The following is a 21049-nucleotide window of genomic DNA, read 5'->3' as shown; positions in this document are numbered from 1 at the left end:
TGACATGATGGTTCTGGGCTCAGTCAGGAGCCGTCCTCTAATGTGATGCTACAGATTCACACATACTATCCCAGTGATGTCACGGCTCTGGGCTCAGGTTTAACTGCAGTCAGGAGCCGTCCTCCAATGTGGTGCTGCAGACTCGCATGCTAACTCTTCCAGTGACATGATGGCTCTGAGCTCAGTCAGGAGCCATCCTCTTATGTGATACTACAGACTCATACCTACTAACTACCCCAGTGATGTCACGGCTCTGGGCTCTGGTTTAACTGCAGGAGCCGTCCTCTAATGTGGTGCTGCAGACTCACACATACTAACTATCCCAGTGATGTCACGGCTCTGGGCTCAGGTTTAACTGCAGTCAGGAGCCGTCATCTAATGTGGTGCTGCAGACTCTAACTCTTCCAGTGACATGATGGTTCTGGGCTCAGTCAGGAGCCGTCCTCTAATGTGATGCTACAGATTCACACATACTATCCCAGTGATGTCACGGCTCTGGGCTCAGGTTTAACTGCAGTCAGGAGCCGTCCTCCAATGTGGTGCTGCAGACTCGCATGCTAACTCTTCCAGTGACATGATGGCTCTGAGCTCAGTCAGGAGCCATCCTCTTATGTGATACTACAGACTCATACCTACTAACTACCCCAGTGATGTCACGGCTCTGGGCTCTGGTTTAACTGCAGGAGCCGTCCTCTAATGTGGTGCTGCAGACTCACACATTCTAACTATCCCAGTGATGTCACGGCTCTGGGCTCAGGTTTAACTGCAGTCAGGAGCCGTCATCTAATGTGGTGCTGCAGACTCGCGTACTAACTCTTCCAGTGACATGATGGTTCTGGGCTCAGTCAGGAGCCGTCCTCTAATGTGATGCTACAGATTCACACATACTATCCCAGTGATGTCACGGCTCTGGGCTCAGGTTCAACTGCAGTCAGGAGCCGTCCTCTAATGTGGTGCTGCAGACTCGTGCGTACTAACTATTCCAGTGACATGATGGCTCTGGGCTCAGGTTTAAGCTGACATTATGAAGTCAACTGACAAACCCCAGGCATCTTGAAGCAAGAGTCACTTAGTGGTTTTCAATTCTGTCAGGTAATGTAACATAGTAATGAAAAGTCCAATTTCATTAGGGGATGTCTTATAACGCAGGTAGAAAGGAAATAGATGCTCCCACATGAAATGCTGCAGGGCTCTGTAAAATGTTACAAAAGAGCACAAAATAAGGATTATCAGAGGTGCATCCCTATTAAATTAACAATATGTGAGCTTTTTTGAAAAGGTGATGTATTTGAGTTTATTTATGATCTAGCTGAATTTTTATGAAGCGTAGGGGTTCCAAAAGATGCACAACCACAATCGGAAAAGTGGGTTCAGAACTTTCAACACTCAGCACTGCAACTGTCTTGAGGTAATATGCCTACCGTAAGTACACTGGGAAGGGGCAGTTTATCACAGTGTTACAAAAAAAGGCATTCTTTTAATTTTTCATATAAATTCATGTTTACTTGCTTTTCCCGATGAGGTGTTTCTGTAAAGATCCAAACTGATTTTCATAAACGTATCTCACTTAAAGCAGTTAGCAAATACCACACACCCAAATCAGGGACACAACAGATTAGTAGAGGTAATCACTTTAATATTAACAGAATACGATGCATAATTTATATTATGAATAACGCCAGCTTTAACTACAATGGCTGCATTATTTAATGAGTGTAATCTTCTATCATGTTAAATAAAATCACAGAGTTTCTGAGGAACAGTGCTAACTTTTCAGGCATAATCGGACACAGTTGAGAGATGTGCAGCACGTTATGAATGGCACTGCATTCTGGGACTTCTACTCAATGCAGCCAAATAAAGTGAACGAAACTTCACTGTAGATCTCCGGACCGCACACTGCTCAGCTAGGAGAATACATAGCTTTACCATCATTCTAGCCTTAATGTCTTATGAAAGTTATGCTACAGTGATGTAAAGTTTCAACTTTTAATGAAGTATGCCGCTTTTAGGTAAAAATTAAACTGGTGAATATCACTACGCAGCCAGTAACTTCCGATGCTACGAGTAATTTCTGGTACGGTTAAAATATCAACAAAATGTTGTAATAAAAAGACAAGCCGTACTTAGCAGCGGTTGACAGTTTGTTTGAAATAGTTAATAATGTATTATATAGGTTCAGTACTTCTTTTTGGAGAGTATGTATTTCTATGGAGTGTAATTACAAAGCCAAAACTGTTTTTTGTTCATGGTACCTAACTTGAAATCGATCTAAACACATGAATAATAGTTGCAAGTATGTTTTCACTGGAATTGGGATTTAAAGGGGGCCACTCAGGAATTCGTGGCACCCTATTTATTTCTACCTCAAAAACAGTAAATACCAAAGAATTTGGTATGACTGAGAGGTATGCTCAAGAGAATAGATTAAAAATGATTTTGGTGTGGAAGCTAAGAATATGTGGGAAGAGACTAAAAAGATAATACAAAAACTGAGAAATTGGAAGCTCTGTTACATAAATATGGATAGTAAGATACAAGCAGTTAAAATGTTTTAGTCCCTTTAGTCCTAAACACATGTCAGGCATATTTTTATCAACCAGAGGAGAAGTTGTGGATAGCAATTAATAAAAAGCTGAAGGGTTTTATCTAGGAGGGGAAGACATTGCTTAGGGAGCAGTTTCAGGAGGGATAAAAGTACAGAGTGTGTGGGGCACTAAGGACAGACACAAGCAGGTAAATTTCAACAAGATGCTTGCCCTGAGCAAGGCATTCAACTGTCTGTGCCATCTTTGGTCACTGTGACCTTGTCATGTGGTTACAGACAATGCCACAGTCAATGTGGTACATTAACCAGCATGGGGGTACGAGGTAGTACCCCCTTTGCAGACTAGCCATGTTAGCTTGGGATATAGCTTCACAGCACAGTCTCACTCTACAGGGATCCTACATTCCATCAGAGCAAAACTGCATGGCAGTTAAGCCGAGCAGGACCAGGATAGACCCTCACAAATAGAAACTAGATCAGGAGATCTTCCAAAATTTGAAACATTCGTGGGGAGTTCAAATAGACCTTTTTGCCTCTTTTTGAACAAAATTCTGTTCAGGACTCCATGGAGGAAGGCATGGATGGGCATATGCCTTTTGTTTTCCTTGGACAGAAATGTTCTTGTATTCTTTTCCACATTTTCCATTAATATCCAGGGTACTTCTGAAGATTTATAACAAATCCCCCAAGATCACTGTGGAGACTCCCTTCTGGCCCAGCAACCATGATTTTCTCTTCTTTTGAAAATGGTCAAGGGCAATTACCACAAACTTCTTTGAGAATGGATCTACTCGCACAAAAACAGGAATACCTGATACACCCCAACATCAGTCATCTTCAGTTAACTACCTAGATGATGGACTCTATTCCTTTTAGGCATCGGTTTTCTGAGGATATGCAGCATGTGCTGATGGAGGCAAGAAAGCCTGCTACAAAAAAATGTTATATTAGCAAATGGGAAAGGTTTTCTAGTTGATGTCAACAACATAACCAGCACCCATTTAGTGCTATTTGTTCTCTGATTTTATAGTATTTGTGTGAGTTACTGTCCTATGGCCTCTCTTATTCCTCTATCAAGGTTCATTTAGCTACCATTTCAACATGTCTAACCATGGATTCTCCTCTTTCAAGGTAGTCTCATGTCAAAATATCTTTCAAAGGAGTTTTGTATAAGAGGCCTACAAGTAAACTGGTGACTTCTGCTTTGGAGCTTGACTTTGTGTTACAGAAGCCAAGACTTGCTCCATTTGAACCAGGTAATCTGGCTGACTTGAGATTCTTAACATGGAAAATAGTTTTACTGTTTGTTTTGACCACTGCAAGAAGGGTTTCTGAGTTGCAAGCTCTTATAGTGAGTCAACCCTACATTATTTTCCATAGGGACTGGGTTTCTTTGAGAAGTAATCCTTCTTTTATGACTAAAGTGGTATCCAAGTTGACTTTAAGCCAAGCTATCCAAACAATTGTTTTATTTCCTGAGCCTAAAACTGAGGGAAAAAGGATGCTCCATACCTTGGATGTCCATAGACAACTCTGGTACTATCTTGACAGAACTAACTCTTTCAGATCTTCAGTTGTCGGTTTCTTCTGAACACAAGAACAAAGGACAACCTGTGTCAAAACAGGCCATTTCTAAATGGTTACTTAAGGCTGTTACTTGTGTTATATCCACCATAGCAAAAGTATTCCAGGCAGGGTCAAAGCCCATTCTACCAGAGCCTTTGCTTCATCCGTAGCTTTTTGCAAAAGATTGATTTTTTTAGAAGTATTCTGCAAGATGCTACTTGGTCCTCTGCACATACTTTTGCAAAGCACCATAAGCTTGATTCCTTCTCTAGGTCTAGATCAAGCTTTGCTAGGACCATTCTCCAGTTTCTCCTGGACCCTTCTCTTTCTGCCTCCCAGATATGGTTGGCTGTGTAATATACCTATATAGCTAAGGCTACAGAAATGGTGATTTCTTTGTCTTTGTTTACCAGGAAGTCTGACTGGGTAATACCTATTTTTCAGTAGAGCCCCAGGGATAAAAGCTCTATTTGCTAACATTGCATTATAATAAGTTCCAGTTAAGCACAAAGTAGCTATGTTTCTATTTACATTTGTACACAAACAGTAGTTACATTTATACATTCTAAGATTTTACAGAGGGGGAGTTACTAAAGAAATAGCACACATGCATTTTAGTGGATTATACAGGCAGCAGTTTTGTATAAAAAGTGTTCTCTAATTTCAGTGAGAAGTCGAGAGTATTCTGTTTAAGGAGAGTATTTGGAGAGTATCGTATGGTGAACACAAAGTCCTAACCTTGTGATGAGCATGTGCAGGACCAGGACTGGTTAAGATGTTTAAGCATTGATTTAAAACTTGAATTTGTTGGATAGTTTTATTTCTGTGGGGATACTATTCAAGAGTTTAGCAACATATTGTGATACGAGCGGGTCTCCTGCAACATTATTTGACTTGTTTGTAAGTAATAAAAATTTGTTACTAGAGCAGAGGTTCCTTGCTGAACAGTAAGTCAGTAAGAAGTTATGTAGTGCAGGGCATTTTTCTGGATGATTGAGTTTGTGTGCTGTAGTTAGTTGTGAATATGTTTGGTATTTGTGTAGTTCAAGCCAATTTAATTGCTTTAAGTTACGACAAAGCTGGGTCCTATGAGGGAGATTGGTGGCAAATTTAGCTATTTTATTTGCAGCAGGAAGCAAGTTTCTTTTTTGAAGTTTTGTTATGTTTGCCAGGACAGGAGCAGCATAGAAGAGAGTTGGCAATAAGGTGGTGGCTAGGGTTTTCCTTGCAGTATCTGTAAGGAATTCATTGATCCTATCAAGGAAGCCTAGTTTCTGGTGAGTAGATTTAATGGTGTGCAATATATGCTGGTCATATTTAAGACGGTCATCTATTATAACACCTTCAATAACAGTATCATTTGCTGACATTACAGTAAACATTTTGCTTTTGATTTTGTCAACTTGAGGTAAAAAGTATTAACTAAGTTTTCTTGGGGTTGAGTAGAAAGTTTGATTCTCCTATGTTGAAACCGGGCTCAAAGAAAGATTTTTGGGTAATGTCTTGGAGTTTAATATGTGTGGCCTCAACAATAAATAATGTTGAGCCGTCAGCATACTGAACTAAACTAGCATGGTGAGTGGAGGTGTGGAGTTCATTAATAAACATTAAATAGGAGAGGATCCAGGATAAGAGCCCTGAAGGACACTTATAGTAACTAGCTGAAAGGATGAGTAGGTTTGTTGCCATTTAATGGCCTGTTGCCTTCCAGATGGGTAACTAAGAAACCACAACAAGGAGCATCATGAAAGTCCTACTGAGGAGAGTCGAATGAGCAGTTGTTGATGTGTGACAGTGTCAAATGGCTTTGACAAGTCTAAGAACATGGTGGACACAAGCAGACCCTTGTTTTTATAGTATGTTTACTGTGTTGGTAAAATGTGGCGCAGCAGTAGTGGTGCTGTGCTGGGGCCTTAAGCCATGTTGTGTTTCTGACAGCAGGTTATTTGAGGTTACATATTGCATCAGCTGAATATAGATGCATTTCTCTAATATTTAGGAGAAAGAGGAAAGACTTATCGTCTGCAGTTATTAAACTCTGTAGATGTGCCGCCTCTGTGTAGCGGTATGATGTAGGATTTTTTTCCACAGTAATTGGACATATTTTTTTTTCTGCTATGGACCTATTAATTAGTATGGACACAGGGAAGCCTATGACTTCTGCAGCCATTTTTAGGTAGTTTGATAGTAGCTGGTCTACAGCTATGGAAGTAATTTTATGATTATTTGATGATAATTTCCTTCTGAGCGGGGTAGGTACTGGACTACAACTGAAGAGCTGTGGGTGGTTTTGATTGGACAGGGGTAGAGAGAGGTGGCAAATGTATTAGTGTCTACGAGAGATGATATTGATTGTATAACTTGGGAATTAAACTATGTGGGGATAAGAGTCTGTCATGTTGTCTGTTTTTGGAGAGGGAGTGTCAGTCTTGCCAGGGTGATCAATAAGAAGAACATAGTATAGTTGTGTGATTTGAACTTACCATTAACAGTAGCTGTTCGAATGACCACTGCTACAGTAGCCACTCCCTCTCTCCATCCCCTTTATTTTTTGATGTATTTTATATGCCTGGGTTTGGACATTTATTTTTTGTTATTCCTAGCAATGGACTTTCAGGGCTCAGCCTCCCTGTCTCTGCTGGCAGGAAAGCTCGGAAGGGCTTCACACCTAAACTCCTTGGCAGGATATAACCCATATAGCTAAGCTACAAAGAAGTTATATCAGGTTGCAAGGCAAAGACAGAAGGATAAAGAAGATGGTCAGACACATTTCATAAAGGTTGCCAGCAACAACCTGCTCACCAGTCCACAGAACATCAAAGACAGATGGAAGGAGTACTTCCAGCAGCTTCTGATTGAAGGAAACCCTCTAGAAACTGTATTGCCCGAGGCACAGTCTACGATGAGAGAAGAGGAGGAGCCCACCATAGAAGCAGAAAGGCACTAAGGAAAATGAAATTGGGGAAAGCAGCAGGCTGAGATGGCTTCACAGCAGGTATGATAAAGATGCAGGGTGAGATAGAGAAATGGCTCCTGAGGGTGCTTATAGCAGTGTGGAGAGAAAGGTGCATCCCAGATCACTAAAGAATAAGCATGCTCATGTCAGGGTACAAGAACAAAGGGGACGTCCACAACTGTGGGCATTGCAGAGGTATCAAACTCCTGTCACATTGCATGAAAGTTCTGGCTAGTTATTGATAAATTGATACGCAGTGTAGTATTAGTAAGTAAGATGGGAGATAAGCAGTTTGGATTCAGATCAGGATGCAGCACAAGTGACCCGATATTTGCAGTGAGCCGGACAGTTGAGAAGAAGCTACAGGTAAGGACAGAGCCCAACTGGGCATTCCCAAACTTGGAGAAAGCATACAAGGTCCCAAGAAAGCTGATTTGGGCAGTCCTGCAGTGTTTCGAAGTCCCAGAAACATTGGTAGAATTAGTGCAGGCTATTTACAAGGACCCGTTGACTCAAGTACGAACAGTTTTCGGCCTCACAGAGGGGTTCCCAGTGGGAGTGGGTGTGCTTCAGGGTTCAGCTCTGAGTGCACTGCTGTTCATGCTGATGATGGACTATATTAGGAAATAAGTCAGAGGGGACAGATCAACAAAGTTGCTGTATGCAGATGATGTGGCATTTTAGACAGATAATCAAAGGTTAGTGGAAATGGAATGTAAAACTGAAGGCCAGTGGGAAGAAATGGAGTATACATGAGACTGAGGTAATGGCAGCAAATGGGGGGAATCAGAAGAAGCTGAGAAGTAAGATAGAAGGGCAAAGAGTGAAACAGGTTAACAGATTCAACTCTCTGGAAGGGGTGGTTGAGGAGAATGGAAGTCTGAATGAAGAGGTCAAGTCTAGAATCAGAGGGGCTGCAGCCAACTGGGGCAGAGTGTCCGGTATAGTGTATGACAGAAGAATGCCAAAGAAGCTGAACGGTAAGGTGTACAAAACAGTATTACTGTATGTTACAGAAACCTGGGCAGTAAAGGCAGAGCAGATGAGGAAGCTAGAAACGTTGGAAATTTAAGTGCCTGAGATGGGTGGTAGGATGCACACTGGGACATTTGAAGAAATGAGGACAGAAGAGCAGAAGCAAAAGTAGCAAAAGATGAACAAGAACAGGTTATGGTGGTTCAGGCAGAAAAGGAGAAGACAGCCTGGAGAAGAGGATTTGGGACAGACAGGAAGGAGGATTTGGGACAGACAGGAAGAAGGGAAGTGGGAGATGCGACAGTCCGACGAAAGCCGTAGAGTGATGGCAACAGGTGCCATCACCCCAACCCCATGCAGAAAATGGAATGGGGGTTGATGATAAAGCCAAGGCTACTGCAGCAGTGATCATTTAAACCAGATCATTTAAATATCTACTGTTATGGTAAGCTCAACTTCTACAACTGTACACTCTAAAGCCAGGCACTCTTGGTCTTTTTCATCAGCTCAGCTCAAGCTTGACTGATGGTTTGGACACATGGAAGGTGCCCAGAAGCTTTGAAAGCTGGCAGGCTCTTATATCCTTGGCAGGATAAACCAGTATAGCTAAGGCTAATGCAGCAGTGATCATATGAATATCTGTTCTACTAGGTTTACTTGCAGATGGGAAATAGATTTTATTCAAGAATGTTTTAGTGCCTAAGAAAGAAAATTCTGGGAGACCAGTTCCTGCCTTTATTTCCTGAATCAATCTGTGATGTTGCCAAAGATTAAAATACTATCATTTCACCCCTGCTTTCCTGTTTGAGTTTTTTTTTTTGTAATCTTCAGTTTTAAAGATGCATATCATCCCATTCCTATTCATCCAGATTTCAGGTATTTCTTAAAGTTGTGTGTGTAGCATTATCAGTTAACCTTCACTGAAAACTGCATTGTATACAGATTCAAAATGAACAGAAGAATTGTTAGAACCACTTTAGTGTGGAGCACTTTTGCCCTTCTCGGAAAGTGGGTTTCATCAGAACATGGCAGCCTGCTACTAAAAAAAACATATATATGCAAATGGAAAATGTTTTCTAGTTGATGCCAGCAAAATAGCCCACGCCTGTTTCTCTGGTGTTACTCCTTTATAAACGATATGATTCGTCAGCCATTTCAGCATGTCTGCCTATGGATTCCCCACTTTCAATGCATTGCCATATGAAAATGTTTTTACAAGGTGTGATGTATAAAAAGCTTCCCAGAATATTGGTGGTTTCTCTCTGGGATCTTATTTTTTGTTAGAGAAGCATCTGGCTGACTTGAGGTTCTTAAAATGGTAAACTCATTTTTTTGGGATAAAAAAATAATGAAGCTAAAACAAAAACAATAGTGGTAAGTACCCACATGCACATTGATTCAGCAATATCCATACTTATGGGGACATGATAAAATGAAGTCTTTAGGAGTATGGATTCAAAATTATTCTGGTTTGGCAGATAAGGATATGTGGAAAGAGACTAAACAAAAAGTAATACAAGAAGTGACAAAGTGGAAGGTCTGTTATATGGATATTGATAGTAAGATACAAGCAGTTAAAATGTTTTAGTCCCTTTAGTCTTATACACTGGTCAGACATAGTTTTATTAATGAGAGGAGACATTGTGGATAGCAATTAATAAAGAGATGAAGGATTTTATCTGGGAGGGGAAACGAGTCAAATGGGAGAAGTTTATTCTTCCAATACATTGCCAAGTGTGGAGCATGCACTAGTTATTACATTGGTAAAACTGAGAGAAATTTCAGAAAGCATATATATGACCACATTTACAGCATATCCAAAAAAGACTCTACTAATGCACTTTCTAGGCATGTAGAAAAAATGGGGACTAACCACGAATTCAAATTTGCCATATTAGATATTATATACAGTAACCCGAAAGGAGGTGACTCTAAGAAGTTATTAAATTTTAAGGAAATATGGTGGCAATTATATCTTGATATAACAAACTCACCGGGTTTAAACAATTTTATTTCTTGTAAACCCATCTTGGAGATGGATATGAGATGAAAATATATATTCAATTAATTATTTTGTTGAACAATGAACTTTAAGACAAAACATATAGTATCTCATATATCACACTTTCATAAATGTCCTTGATGGATAGGAATATAATATTCTGTATTTTAAGAAACATTTCAAGAAATATCATACATTAGGTATGTTTTATTAATATGTAATTATTCAATTATTTATTCATTTTATCATCACATGTTATTTCATATCTAATTCAGCAAGCCACAAGAGCAGAAGTACCAGTGTCTGAGGTATATATGTTAATCACTGTTTCATTGTATTTTTTATAGGATTTTATAGAATTTTTTACAGAATCCCTATTATAACAACAAACTGTTTTTTTAAAGGAGATTTTAATTGTAGCACATGTTTTTAAGAAATATTCTTGGTTTCATTGATCCAAATGAAATCTATAAAGGATTGTTATCTAAAAGGGAATGTTCCTTTCAGTAAGGTGCAACAGATGATTTTTGGCGCCAGTGTTTGTAATTTAATTGCATTCATAGCTGACAGTGTTCTGATGAAGCTCACATAGTGAGTGAATGCGCTTAACCATTTAAGCTTGTGTATATTTTTATATTTTCTTTGTTGTGTCCGCAATAAAACAATAATTTTCGAGGAGGTGGTGCACTTATTGGTTTCGTCCAGACTACATTTCAATATTCATAAAGTAGCAGTAGGCCTTCTAAGAACTAAACCAACAGGGGAATGCATAAAGGAGATTCTTCCGATAGGGATGATTGCATTTAGGGATCCAGACAATAGGCAAGAGGGGCAGGAATATATTGGAGAAAACTGGCAAAGGAACCAAGGTGTTGGGAGCAAATAACTAGAGAGGGAAAGGTAATAGACTGGAAAGTGGGCAAGAATTTATTTGGACTGCAGGTTAGAGATTATCTTCCCTACCAAGGAATGATATCAGAGTATATGCAAAGAGAAAGAAATAGGGGTACCCTAAATGAATGACCAGCACTGGTAGAGTTTTTAGAATCTAGATCAGAAGTTGCCATTAAAAAGGAATAATTAGTAAAGCATATAAAATATTGCATGATAACTATAAGAATCAGTTGGAAGAGGTTTGAATGGATTAGGACGAGAGATTGGATAAGCAATTCAGTTAGAAACCATGGGAGGATATATGTATGTCTCCCAAATATGCAACAAAATTAGAAGATTTAGGATATTTGCCTGGAAGTGTTTACATAGGTATTTTTATACCCCAAGCAGACTTCAAAGAATTTTCGGATCTCTTTGAAGAGTGGAAAGAGATCTCGCTACAATGTACTTTCAACTGGTTAAAAGTGCTTAAGTGCAACGAGAGAGCGCTTAATGAAGTACGCTCTAATATTGTTGAAATGCAAAAGACTCTGTTAAACAGTTCATCGGAGTTAGAGTTCAAACAAAATATTGTGGACATTAAAACAAGAGTGTCCAAGATTGAACAGCAGGTGATGCAGCATAAGAAGAAAAAGTTTATACGAGATGTAAATGATTACAGCATGGGGAAGATTTTTTCTTGGCGGTATAACTTTGAGGGGGCGTGGTAGATCTGCTGGTAAAAACGGCAGAAGCAGATCCCGCGACCTCAGGGACACTTCCATTTCCTCTGTGGATACCTGCTCAGCGGGAAGAAAGAGCGTCTCTTTTTTGAAGAACTAAATACAGATGGTACATCGGGTTCGAATTGTGTCCAGGAAACAACTGTGTTTGTTAAAGACAAATCGAATCAAAGAAAAGGGCGCAATCGGCGCTTTCAAGCCAGGGGAGGTAGGAAATGATTGGGTGTTATATTCTCCTGGAACTGGTAAACATAAACTTTCTGCTGGAGGACTTGATAAATCCAATGTGTACGTAGATTTGTAATCATGTGTTTTTTGACCATATTGATCATTATGCAGGTGAGGATTTAAACATCATTAATTTATCTGACTTGGAAGTTACTGACAGTATGAAAAGTGTTTTGTGTAAGGGAACCAAATTTGTACTAACTCATATTTCATCTCTGGCAGAAATAATGTCAGAGATTAAGGAATTTTGTAGAAAATTACATCTTAAAGTTTTCTTTTCTAACATGGATAAAAAAAACATTTTTTTCTGCTGATGAAATGAATGATGATTCTTTGATGGAAAGCTCTTTGATGGATTTATCTATACATGAAAATGAAATGGTAGATATTTATTCTGATTTGCAAGAGAGCTCTAACTTTTCTTTAGGTTTTGAATATCACACAGGATATGGGAAGTTTGATATTCCTAAAGTACCCTATATTAGTGAATTCATTCCTCCAAAAACAAATAGTATTATTATTTTTGAGAGGACATTAAGCAAACTAATTAGTAAGGAATTTGGGTTGTTCAAAAAGCATCCTAGAGAGTATAATCTTTCAAAAGAAGAACGGCAAGCATTATGTGATATTAGAAATTATAAATATATATTATATATATATAGAAATATTAGATATTAGAAAGAGCAGTGATAAATATGTTTTTACAGAATCTGACAAGGGTGGAAATTGGGTTATTTTCTCAAGGGGGAAATATAATTCCATAGTTTCGGACTTATCTGATAGTAATACTTATATGCACCTCCTCACAAACCCCAGGGCAGAATTTAATACTGCCTTATGTGATCTCTTGGAAAAGGGTGAACGCCAAGATTTTTTACATCTGGGGATGTTAAAAGGTTATTTATAAAAAATCCTAAGGATGCTAGATGTTTTATTATACCAAAAATACATAAGGATTTACGAAATCCACCAGGGCGTCCGATTGTTTCAGGGAGAGGTGCTTTTTCACAAAATGTTGGTATATTTTTGGATTCTGTATTAAAATGTCATTTGCAGAGAATTCCCTCACATGTTAAAAATACTAGGGAGGTTTGTGAATGTTTCAAAGGGATGATTTGGCAGGATGTTTTCTATTGGGCCAATGTAGATGTTAAATCCTTGTATACCTGCATTAATATTAAATGGGGATTTGAAGCAGTTAGTAAACTTTTGGGAGAAGGACCACGGATATCTTTTATTGTATGCCTATTAGAATTCTGCCTTACACAACTATTTTGAATTTGAAAAAAATATTTTTTGCAAAAGGATGGTACTGCGACGGGTGCCTGCTTTGCTCCATCTTATGCTATTATTTTTATGGGATATTTTGAAAATGTGTTTATTCTAGCAGTTTTTTTCAGAATAATGTGGTTAAATATAAAAGATTTATTGATGACCTCTTATTTTTATGTAAAGGGGACCCTATGGAATTTGAAGAATTTATTTCTAGTTTAAAATCTAACCCCTGTGGTTTAGATTTTACCTTTAATTTAGGTAGGAAAATAATTCAGTATTTAGATGTGGAGTTTTATGTAGGGACAGATGGGGGAATACAGCATAAACCCTTTCATAAGATCACTGCGGTCAATTTCTTACATGCGTCAAGTATGCATAGCTTCCATCTAATTGAATCTTTACCATTAGGGGAATTTAAACGTATAGCAGGTAATACTTCGGATAAAGAGAAAATTAAAGTGGAATTTGATCATATTTATTAAAAATTAAGTTCTAGAGGATATTCTGGGGAAAAAATCAGGATAGATAGAGCTGAAGTAGAAAATGAGTTGGGGCCGGCTCATTATGGGTCATCAGATGAAGTTAATAGTTTTGTAGGCAGGAAAAGGGGGAAAGCATGAAAAAACAGAAGTTAATGAGAAAAATAATATACTTTTTGTTAACAGATTTTCAGCCTTTTCCACTATGTTAAGAAAAGTGGTTTTGGATTTGTGGCCTATTATTATTAATGATGAGACTTTGAAAGAAATTGTCCCTGATAAAGTTACTTTCTCCTATGGAAGATTTCAAAATGTAAAGGAGTTAGTGAGAAGCAAGGGTAGAAGAGAGAGGGTGACCAGAGCAGGTGCTTATCCATGTGGCAGATGTAAGGTATGCAATAATATTAAAAATTTAGATGGTACTCGAATCAATGGCATTTTATATAATGCCATTGATTATTTCGATTGTAATTCCTTTGGGGTTATTTATATAACAGGGTGCAATTGTGCGGTAAGAAAATGGTATATAGGACAAACCAAGCGTAAGGTGAAATTAAGAATAATGGAACATTTAGGAGACGTTAGGAATGAGAGGCTTGATAGTCCGGTGGCCAGTCATTTCCATAAACAACATGGAGGTGTGGTGAAAGACCTGATATTTAGTGTCTTAGCCAAGCCTTATGGCTTGAGGGGGGGGGGGCAGATCACAGTTTTCAAAAGAGGTTAATAAACATGGAATCGAATTTTATTATTAATTTCAATACTTTGTATCCAAATGGAATGAATTTAGAAATGTAAATATGTTTTCAATGAATGTTAGGGTTGATAAGAAAGTGAATATATGATGTGTATTAAGATAAATTTAGGAATTTAGTCATTTTGTAATGAGGTTTTATATGGCTTTAAAAAATATTTTCTGAGAGAAAAAAATGTTAATTGATTAATTGATGATAATTAATAATGTGATGGATGGTGTATATATACTGGTTTCTGAGATTGTTAATTATTCCATTTGAAGGCGAAGGCCGAGGTACCAGAATTGTAATAAAGAAATTTATATCCAGTTTGGCTGCTATTTTCGTATTTGGAGAAGTTTTATTTCAAAGAGAAGCGTTTTATAGCTATTTAGTGTGTTTTTCAAAGAATTTTTCCTCAGGCAGACAGCAAATGTTGGAGGTGTGATGTGAAAGAAACATGTAACTGGGAACATATTTTCTGGGAATATAATGAGCTGGCAGACTTCAAAGATTCCCTGCACACTGCTGTGTCTGAGATGCTGGTTGAGCAAATTGGAGTAACTAGGGAAATTATTTTTTGATCTGTGATGCAGAAGTGGCATTGCCTAGAGGGTCAAAATCACATAGTCGAAGTTTTATAACTTCAAACACGAAATGTACGAACCATTCCTTTCGAAGTTACAAAGCTTTGATTATGAATAAAAAAAAGGAAAAAACAAAATCAACTGTTGTAAGCAGGGGGGACAGCCCCCCTGCATCCCCCACACCCCCGCTACCTAAATATACCAACTCTGAGATTGCACCTCATTCAACAGAACAGAAACCTTGCACCTCATTCAACAGAACAGAAACCTCCCCTCATGGAATTCTTTCGTTTAAACGCTAGAAGTTGTACAAGTTTGAATTTATGGTCTCAACCATAGAAGGTTCAAACTTGTACAAGTTTGACTGTGATAGGAGCCCTTGCTTAGACATAGAAAGGCCTTGCTGAGTCTAATTATGATGGCTGCCAAAAAAGCAATTACTAGAAAAAGGAAATCAAATCTAAACCAACTTTACTAGAAGTAGCAAAGATCGTAACCGAGATATAACTGTAACTGGGATCTTTAGAAAAGGGTAGCAGAAAATTACATAGGAAAATGGAAACTGTGGCATCAAAACATACAGAGGAGGAACGAGGTTTAAAAGAAAACAGGATTTGAATCAGCTGTGTAATGGCTGACTAACAAGGACTGGATATGTTAAAAGTGATGCATAATGTTTGCATCTACAGTTGTTGGCACGTTTTAGAATGTATGTTTGCTACTGAGACTGTCTCTATGGTTTATTTTCATTTATATGTATGTAATATGGCCTATGTCATACATGATAATTTAATAAAGCTGTTTCTTGTTTAAAAAAAATGGAAAACTGCTTTGTTGATTGCTTTGGGCTGTTGTGATGGGGTCAGCCTTATCTCATTTTTTACCAAGACCGTCTTTAAGAGTTGATCCTTTTTTAATCCTAAAATGGTATCCAAGTTTACTTTAAGCCAAACTATCCAGCTTCCCATTTTATTTTCTGAACCTAAAAATGAGAGAGACAGGACACCTCATACCGTGCATGTCTACAGACAACTTGGGTACTACCTTGACAAAACAAGATCTTTCAGAATTTCTGATCGCTTTTTCTTTTCTTGTGGAGGTAAGAAGGGAAACCTATGCCAAAGCAAACTATTTCCAAATAGTCCCAGCACAACAAAACTATTCCAGGCAGAGTCAAGGCAGACTATACCTGAAATTTGGCTTCATTTGTGGCTTTTTGGAAAGGGTTGGACTTCAGGTATGCTAGAATCTGTAGCTTAGTACTCTCTGCATACTTGTATAAAGCACTGCAAACTGGATTCCTTTTCCAGGTCTAGGTCAGGCTTTACTGGGACCATTCTCCATGGGCTCTTGGACCTTTCTCTTTCTACCTTCTAGTTATTCTAAGCTGTGGTAATCTGCCCACATAGCTTAGCCTACTGTAGCAGTGATCAGTATAAAGAACATAAGTACCGTTATGTAAGTAGCTTAAAATAAGAGCAGATGTTTTACTGATCACTGCTGCAGACCCCCTCCATCTCACTTGTTTTTTAGTGTGTTTTTAAAGGGCACGTCTCAGTCTCCCTTGTTTTTTGGTATGTTTTTAATGTCACCCCTCCATCTCTCTTGTTTTTTGGTGTGTTTTTAATGCCACCCCTCCATCTCCCTTGTTTTTTTGGTGTAGTTTTAATGCCAACCCTCCATCTCCCTTGCTTTTGGTGTGGTTTTAATGCCACCCCTCCATCTCCCTTGTTTTTGGTGTGTTTTTAATGCCACCCCTCCATCTCCCTTGTTTTTTGGTGTGTTTTTAATGCCACCCCTCCGTCTCCCTTGTTTTTTGGTGTGGTTTTAATGCCACCTCTCAGTCTCCCTTGTTTATTAGTGTGGTTTTAATGCCACCCCTCTGTCTCCCTTGTTTTTTGGTGTGTTTTTAATGCCACCCCTCCATCTCCCTTGTTTTCTGGTGTATTTTTAATGCCACCCCTCCGTCTCCCTTGTTTTCTGGTGTGTTTTTAAGGCCACCCCTCCATCTCCATTGTTTTTTGGTGTGTTTTTAAGGCCACCCCTCCGTCTCCCTTGTTTTTTGGTGTGTTTTTAATGCAATCCCTCCATCTCCCTTTTGTGGTGTGTTTTTAATGCCACCCCTTCATCTCCCTTGTTATTTGGTGTAGTTTTAATGCCAACCCTCCATCTCCCTTGCTTTTGGTGTGGTTTTAATGCCACCCCTCCATCTCCTTGTTTTTGGTGTGTTTTTAATGCCACCCCTCCATCTCCCTTGTTTTTTGGTGTGTTTTTAATTCCACCCCTCCATCTCCCTTGTTTTTTGGTGTGTTTTTAATGCCACCCCTCAGTCTCCCTTGTTTTTTGGTGTGGTTTTAATGCCACCCCTCAGTCTCCCTTGTTTATTAGTGTGGTTTTAATGCCACCCCTCCGTCTCCCTTGTTTTTTGGGTGTGTTTTTAATGCCACCCCTCCATCTCCCTTGTTTTCTGGTGTATTTTTAATGCCACCCCTCCGTCTCCGTTGTTTTCTGGTGTGTTTTTAAGGCCACCCCTCCGTCTCCCTTGTTTTTGGTGTGTTTTTAAGGCCACCCCTCCGTCTCCCTTGTTTTTTGGTGTGTTTTTAAGGCCACCCCTCCATCTCCCTTGTTTTTTGGTGTGTTTTTAATGCCACCCCTCAGTTTCCCTTGTTTTTTGGTGTGGTTTTAATGCCACCCCTCCATCTCCCTTGCTTTTTGGTGTGTTTTTAATGCCACCCCTCAGTCTCCCTTGTTTTTTGGTGTGGTTTTAATGCCACCCCTCAGTCTCCCTTGTTTTTTGGTGTGGTTTTAATGCCACCCCTCCATCTCCCTTGTTTTTTGGTGTGTTTTTAATGCCACCCCTCCGTCTCCCTTGCTTTTTGGTGTGTTTTTAATGCCACCCCTCCGTCTCCCTTGTTTTTTGGTGTGTTTTCAATGCCACCCCTCAGTCTCCCTTGTTTTTTGGTGTGGTTTTAATGCCACCCCTCCATCTCCCTTGTTTTGTGGTGTGTTTTTAATGCCACCCCTCAGTCTCCCCTTTTTTTTGGTGTGTTTTTAATGCCACCTCTCCATCTCCCTTGCTTTTGTTGTGTTTTTAATGCCACCCCTCCATCTCCCTTGTTTTTTGGTGTGGTTTTAATGCCACCCCTCTGTCTCCCTTGTTTTTTGGTGTGGCTTTAATGCCACCCCTCCATCTCCCTTGTTTTTGGTGTGTTTTTAATGCCACCCCTCCATCTCCCTTGTTTTTTGGTGTGTTTTTAATGCCACCCCTCCGTCTCCCTTGTTTTTGGTGTGTTTTTAATGCCACCCCATCGTCTCCCTTGTTTTTTGGTGTGGTTTTAATGCATTTTCCTTTTTTTCTAACATTGCCCTCTCAGGGCTTAGCCTTCATCTCTCAGTTGGTGTGAAAGCTCTGAAGGGCTTGGTGCCCAAATTTGTCTTTTGGTCAACTTAGCTCAAGCTTCTTCACCGTTTGGGTGCATGGAAGGTGTACTGAAGCTTTGGAAGCTGTGCGGCTGCTATATCTTATGCATGATATGACCCATATAGCTTAGGCTACTGCAGCAGTGATAGTTTGTACATCTACTGTTATGGTAAGTTTGCTTTCACAAGAGTACCTTCATGAATAGAGCAAGAAACAGATGTATAAAGATACAAGTCCAAGTTGCAGTGTTGTTCAAATTCAAGCATTAGCAACAAAGTTGAATTTAACTTTTTAAACTACTGAACTAATCATTACACATTACACCAGGAAAACTCTCCGATTATTCAAAGACAGAAGAAGTGTTGTAAGGGTAGTGGGGAGGAAATTTGACAGCATTACAAAGGGGAGTATCTGGTATAAAAATGTAATTTCATTAGTCATTGCAAGCTGTAGTTCATATGGCACAGGGTTCCCTTCACACTCATTTGCCTACTGTGTGACCTTGACCAGGTCAGTTAACCAGACAGTTACTCCTAAGTTGCTTCTGAAAAGGGACTGTGTGTCCAGTGGGCCTGCCGCTTATTTTGTTACCAGCCTGTTAGGGCTAGGAAAGTGACAAGGAGTGTGTCCAGGAACTATCGCTTGCATATTACATACATTGTGTCTGCCACAGTAAATGACCTGATGAATTAATGCTCTCTTTCTCCTGTGATTACAGGAATCCCTAAAGCTATAGGTACTGGGACCCTGCTGCTGAAGCTTATAGATGTAAACGACAACGCTCCTGAGCCAGATCAACGCAGCTTTATAATATGCAATGAGAATCCATATCCGGTATCGCTTAATATCATAGACAAAGATTTGCCACCACACACCCACCCTTTTAAAGCCAAACTTATGATGAATTCTGAGAAAAACTGGACAGCAGTGGTGCAAGGTAAAACTGAAACATTTAACTCCGGTGACTGTTGGTTGAATGTGAGAGTTTAATTAATCTAAGATGGTTAATACTGTACTGTCAGATTGACATCACCTACAAAAGTATCATTTTTACTTTTTCTCTTAAAAGCTTCACTTGCAAAACCATTTTTTTTGCTTTGTTTTCTCTTAAAAGGTTCACTCAATATATTTGAAAACAATTGCTTGCTAGCTTGCAGTACTAATGTTAGAACATTATGCATGTGATATAACTAGTGCAGGCAGTCAGTGAACATCTGTGTCTCTTTAAATATTGCCCCTTGGCAACTCTTCCTTGCATATGAAATAAAATAATTTTATTTTTAGTTATGTAACATTTGTTAACCGGGAAACTCCGACTTGGAACAAAACCAATTTTCAGTGGAGGTCCAGGGAGAAACACTCCAGACACATGTCTTTCTAATGTGGGAGGAAACTGGAGCACCTGGAGGAAACCCACACAAATGCAGGGAAGACATGCAGACTCCAGACAGAAGGCACCCCAGCCGAGAATTGAACCAGAGAATCTCTTCCTGTGTGGTAACAACGCTACTGCTGCACCACTGTCACTGTTTATAATAATAAAAAAAAATGTCTGTGTTGGGGGGCACAGATGTAAGACCTTCTTGATTTGGTTTGCTTTGCAATGGTACATCCTTTTTATCTGCTAAACTATTAATATTTATTTTTCATTACACTTATGAGTGGGTGTATTTTGAAATGAGTATACATTATAAACTCACAGTAGCCTTGTGCCTTTAGTTGGAAACTCCCATCCCAAGGAGACTATACAGGGTCTTCCAGGCACCGAAGAGTATGCTTCTTGGTAAAAGACCTCAAAGCCTGATTTGATAATGGCAGTGACTGCCATTAAAACCACTCCAGTACCCCAAAGCTGTGCTGCTGTCCATCCGTAGCAAGGTGTCCAGGTCTGGCTAGTGAAGACATTCTTCACAGTCAATGTTGTAGTACCAAGTCTTGGGACATTCTGCCATGCAAATGCCCATGGCAGTCTGAATACCTGAGAAAATGTCATCTTCCACCAAATGGCGGATGCCTTCAAGACATCAGTTCTAGAAGGGTGGCCTAATGGTTAAGGTCTTTGCCTTACAAACACAAGGTGCAGGGTTTGAGTCTCACAAGGGATAATTGGCTAGGCTTAAAATGGCTCACAAGCGCAGTTAGCTTAGTACTAATCTATGAACCTATGAATCAGTTTTATAAAGATTTGTCAGTGGATGCAATCTTCAATTGCATCTTGCCATGCAGGCCACCACAGCAGACTATGTGCAGTAGTGTTGTTAGTCCATTGGTCAGTTTGAAGCCAGAGAGGTCAGTTAAGTACTATATTAGGGAAATTTATTATCTTTTTCTTATTGACTGGTTAATATCAAGTAATGCTTACAGTTGCCTCCAGTGTGGGATGCATCATCATGCCTAGATATGGCTAACAGATTTTGTCAAAAATGCCAAGGCAACATTTTTAAGCTCTTCCTTTTGTATTTCAGTTTTGAACTCATTGTAAAAAGCATCTTGAGAATATAGAAAGGGAGGGTAATGCACCACAGCTTTTGGCATGAAGTTGCAAATTCTGGAATCCCCTTTTCAGCGATGCAGCAGAGCCATCCAATGCTTTGGTTTAGACGTGGCCTGCAGGAACTGGAAGAAAAAAAAAGATTTTGTCAGCTTTAGAACTGGTCACCCA

At 39.3% G+C, this 21049-nt stretch overlaps 1 protein-coding gene across 1 annotated transcript in view; it reads left to right on the top strand.

Moving 5' to 3' along the window:
- Positions 1-21049, top strand: part of LOC122810420 (B-cadherin-like) — a 494197-nt gene that overhangs the window by 383748 nt on the left and 89400 nt on the right. Inside the window, exon 7 of the mRNA XM_044082032.1 lies at positions 19106-19324. Within this exon, the coding sequence (XP_043937967.1) occupies positions 19106-19324 (219 nt within the window). The remainder of the gene's footprint in view (positions 1-19105; positions 19325-21049) is intronic.

Source organism: Protopterus annectens, chromosome 8.part1 (assembly GCF_019279795.1).
Source record: "Protopterus annectens isolate FY-2018-M chromosome 8.part1, PAN1.0, whole genome shotgun sequence".
NCBI lineage: Eukaryota > Metazoa > Chordata > Ceratodontiformes > Protopteridae > Protopterus > Protopterus annectens.
The sequence above is the reverse complement of the archived record's forward strand: the minus strand, read 5'-3'. Positions and strand labels throughout refer to the sequence as shown.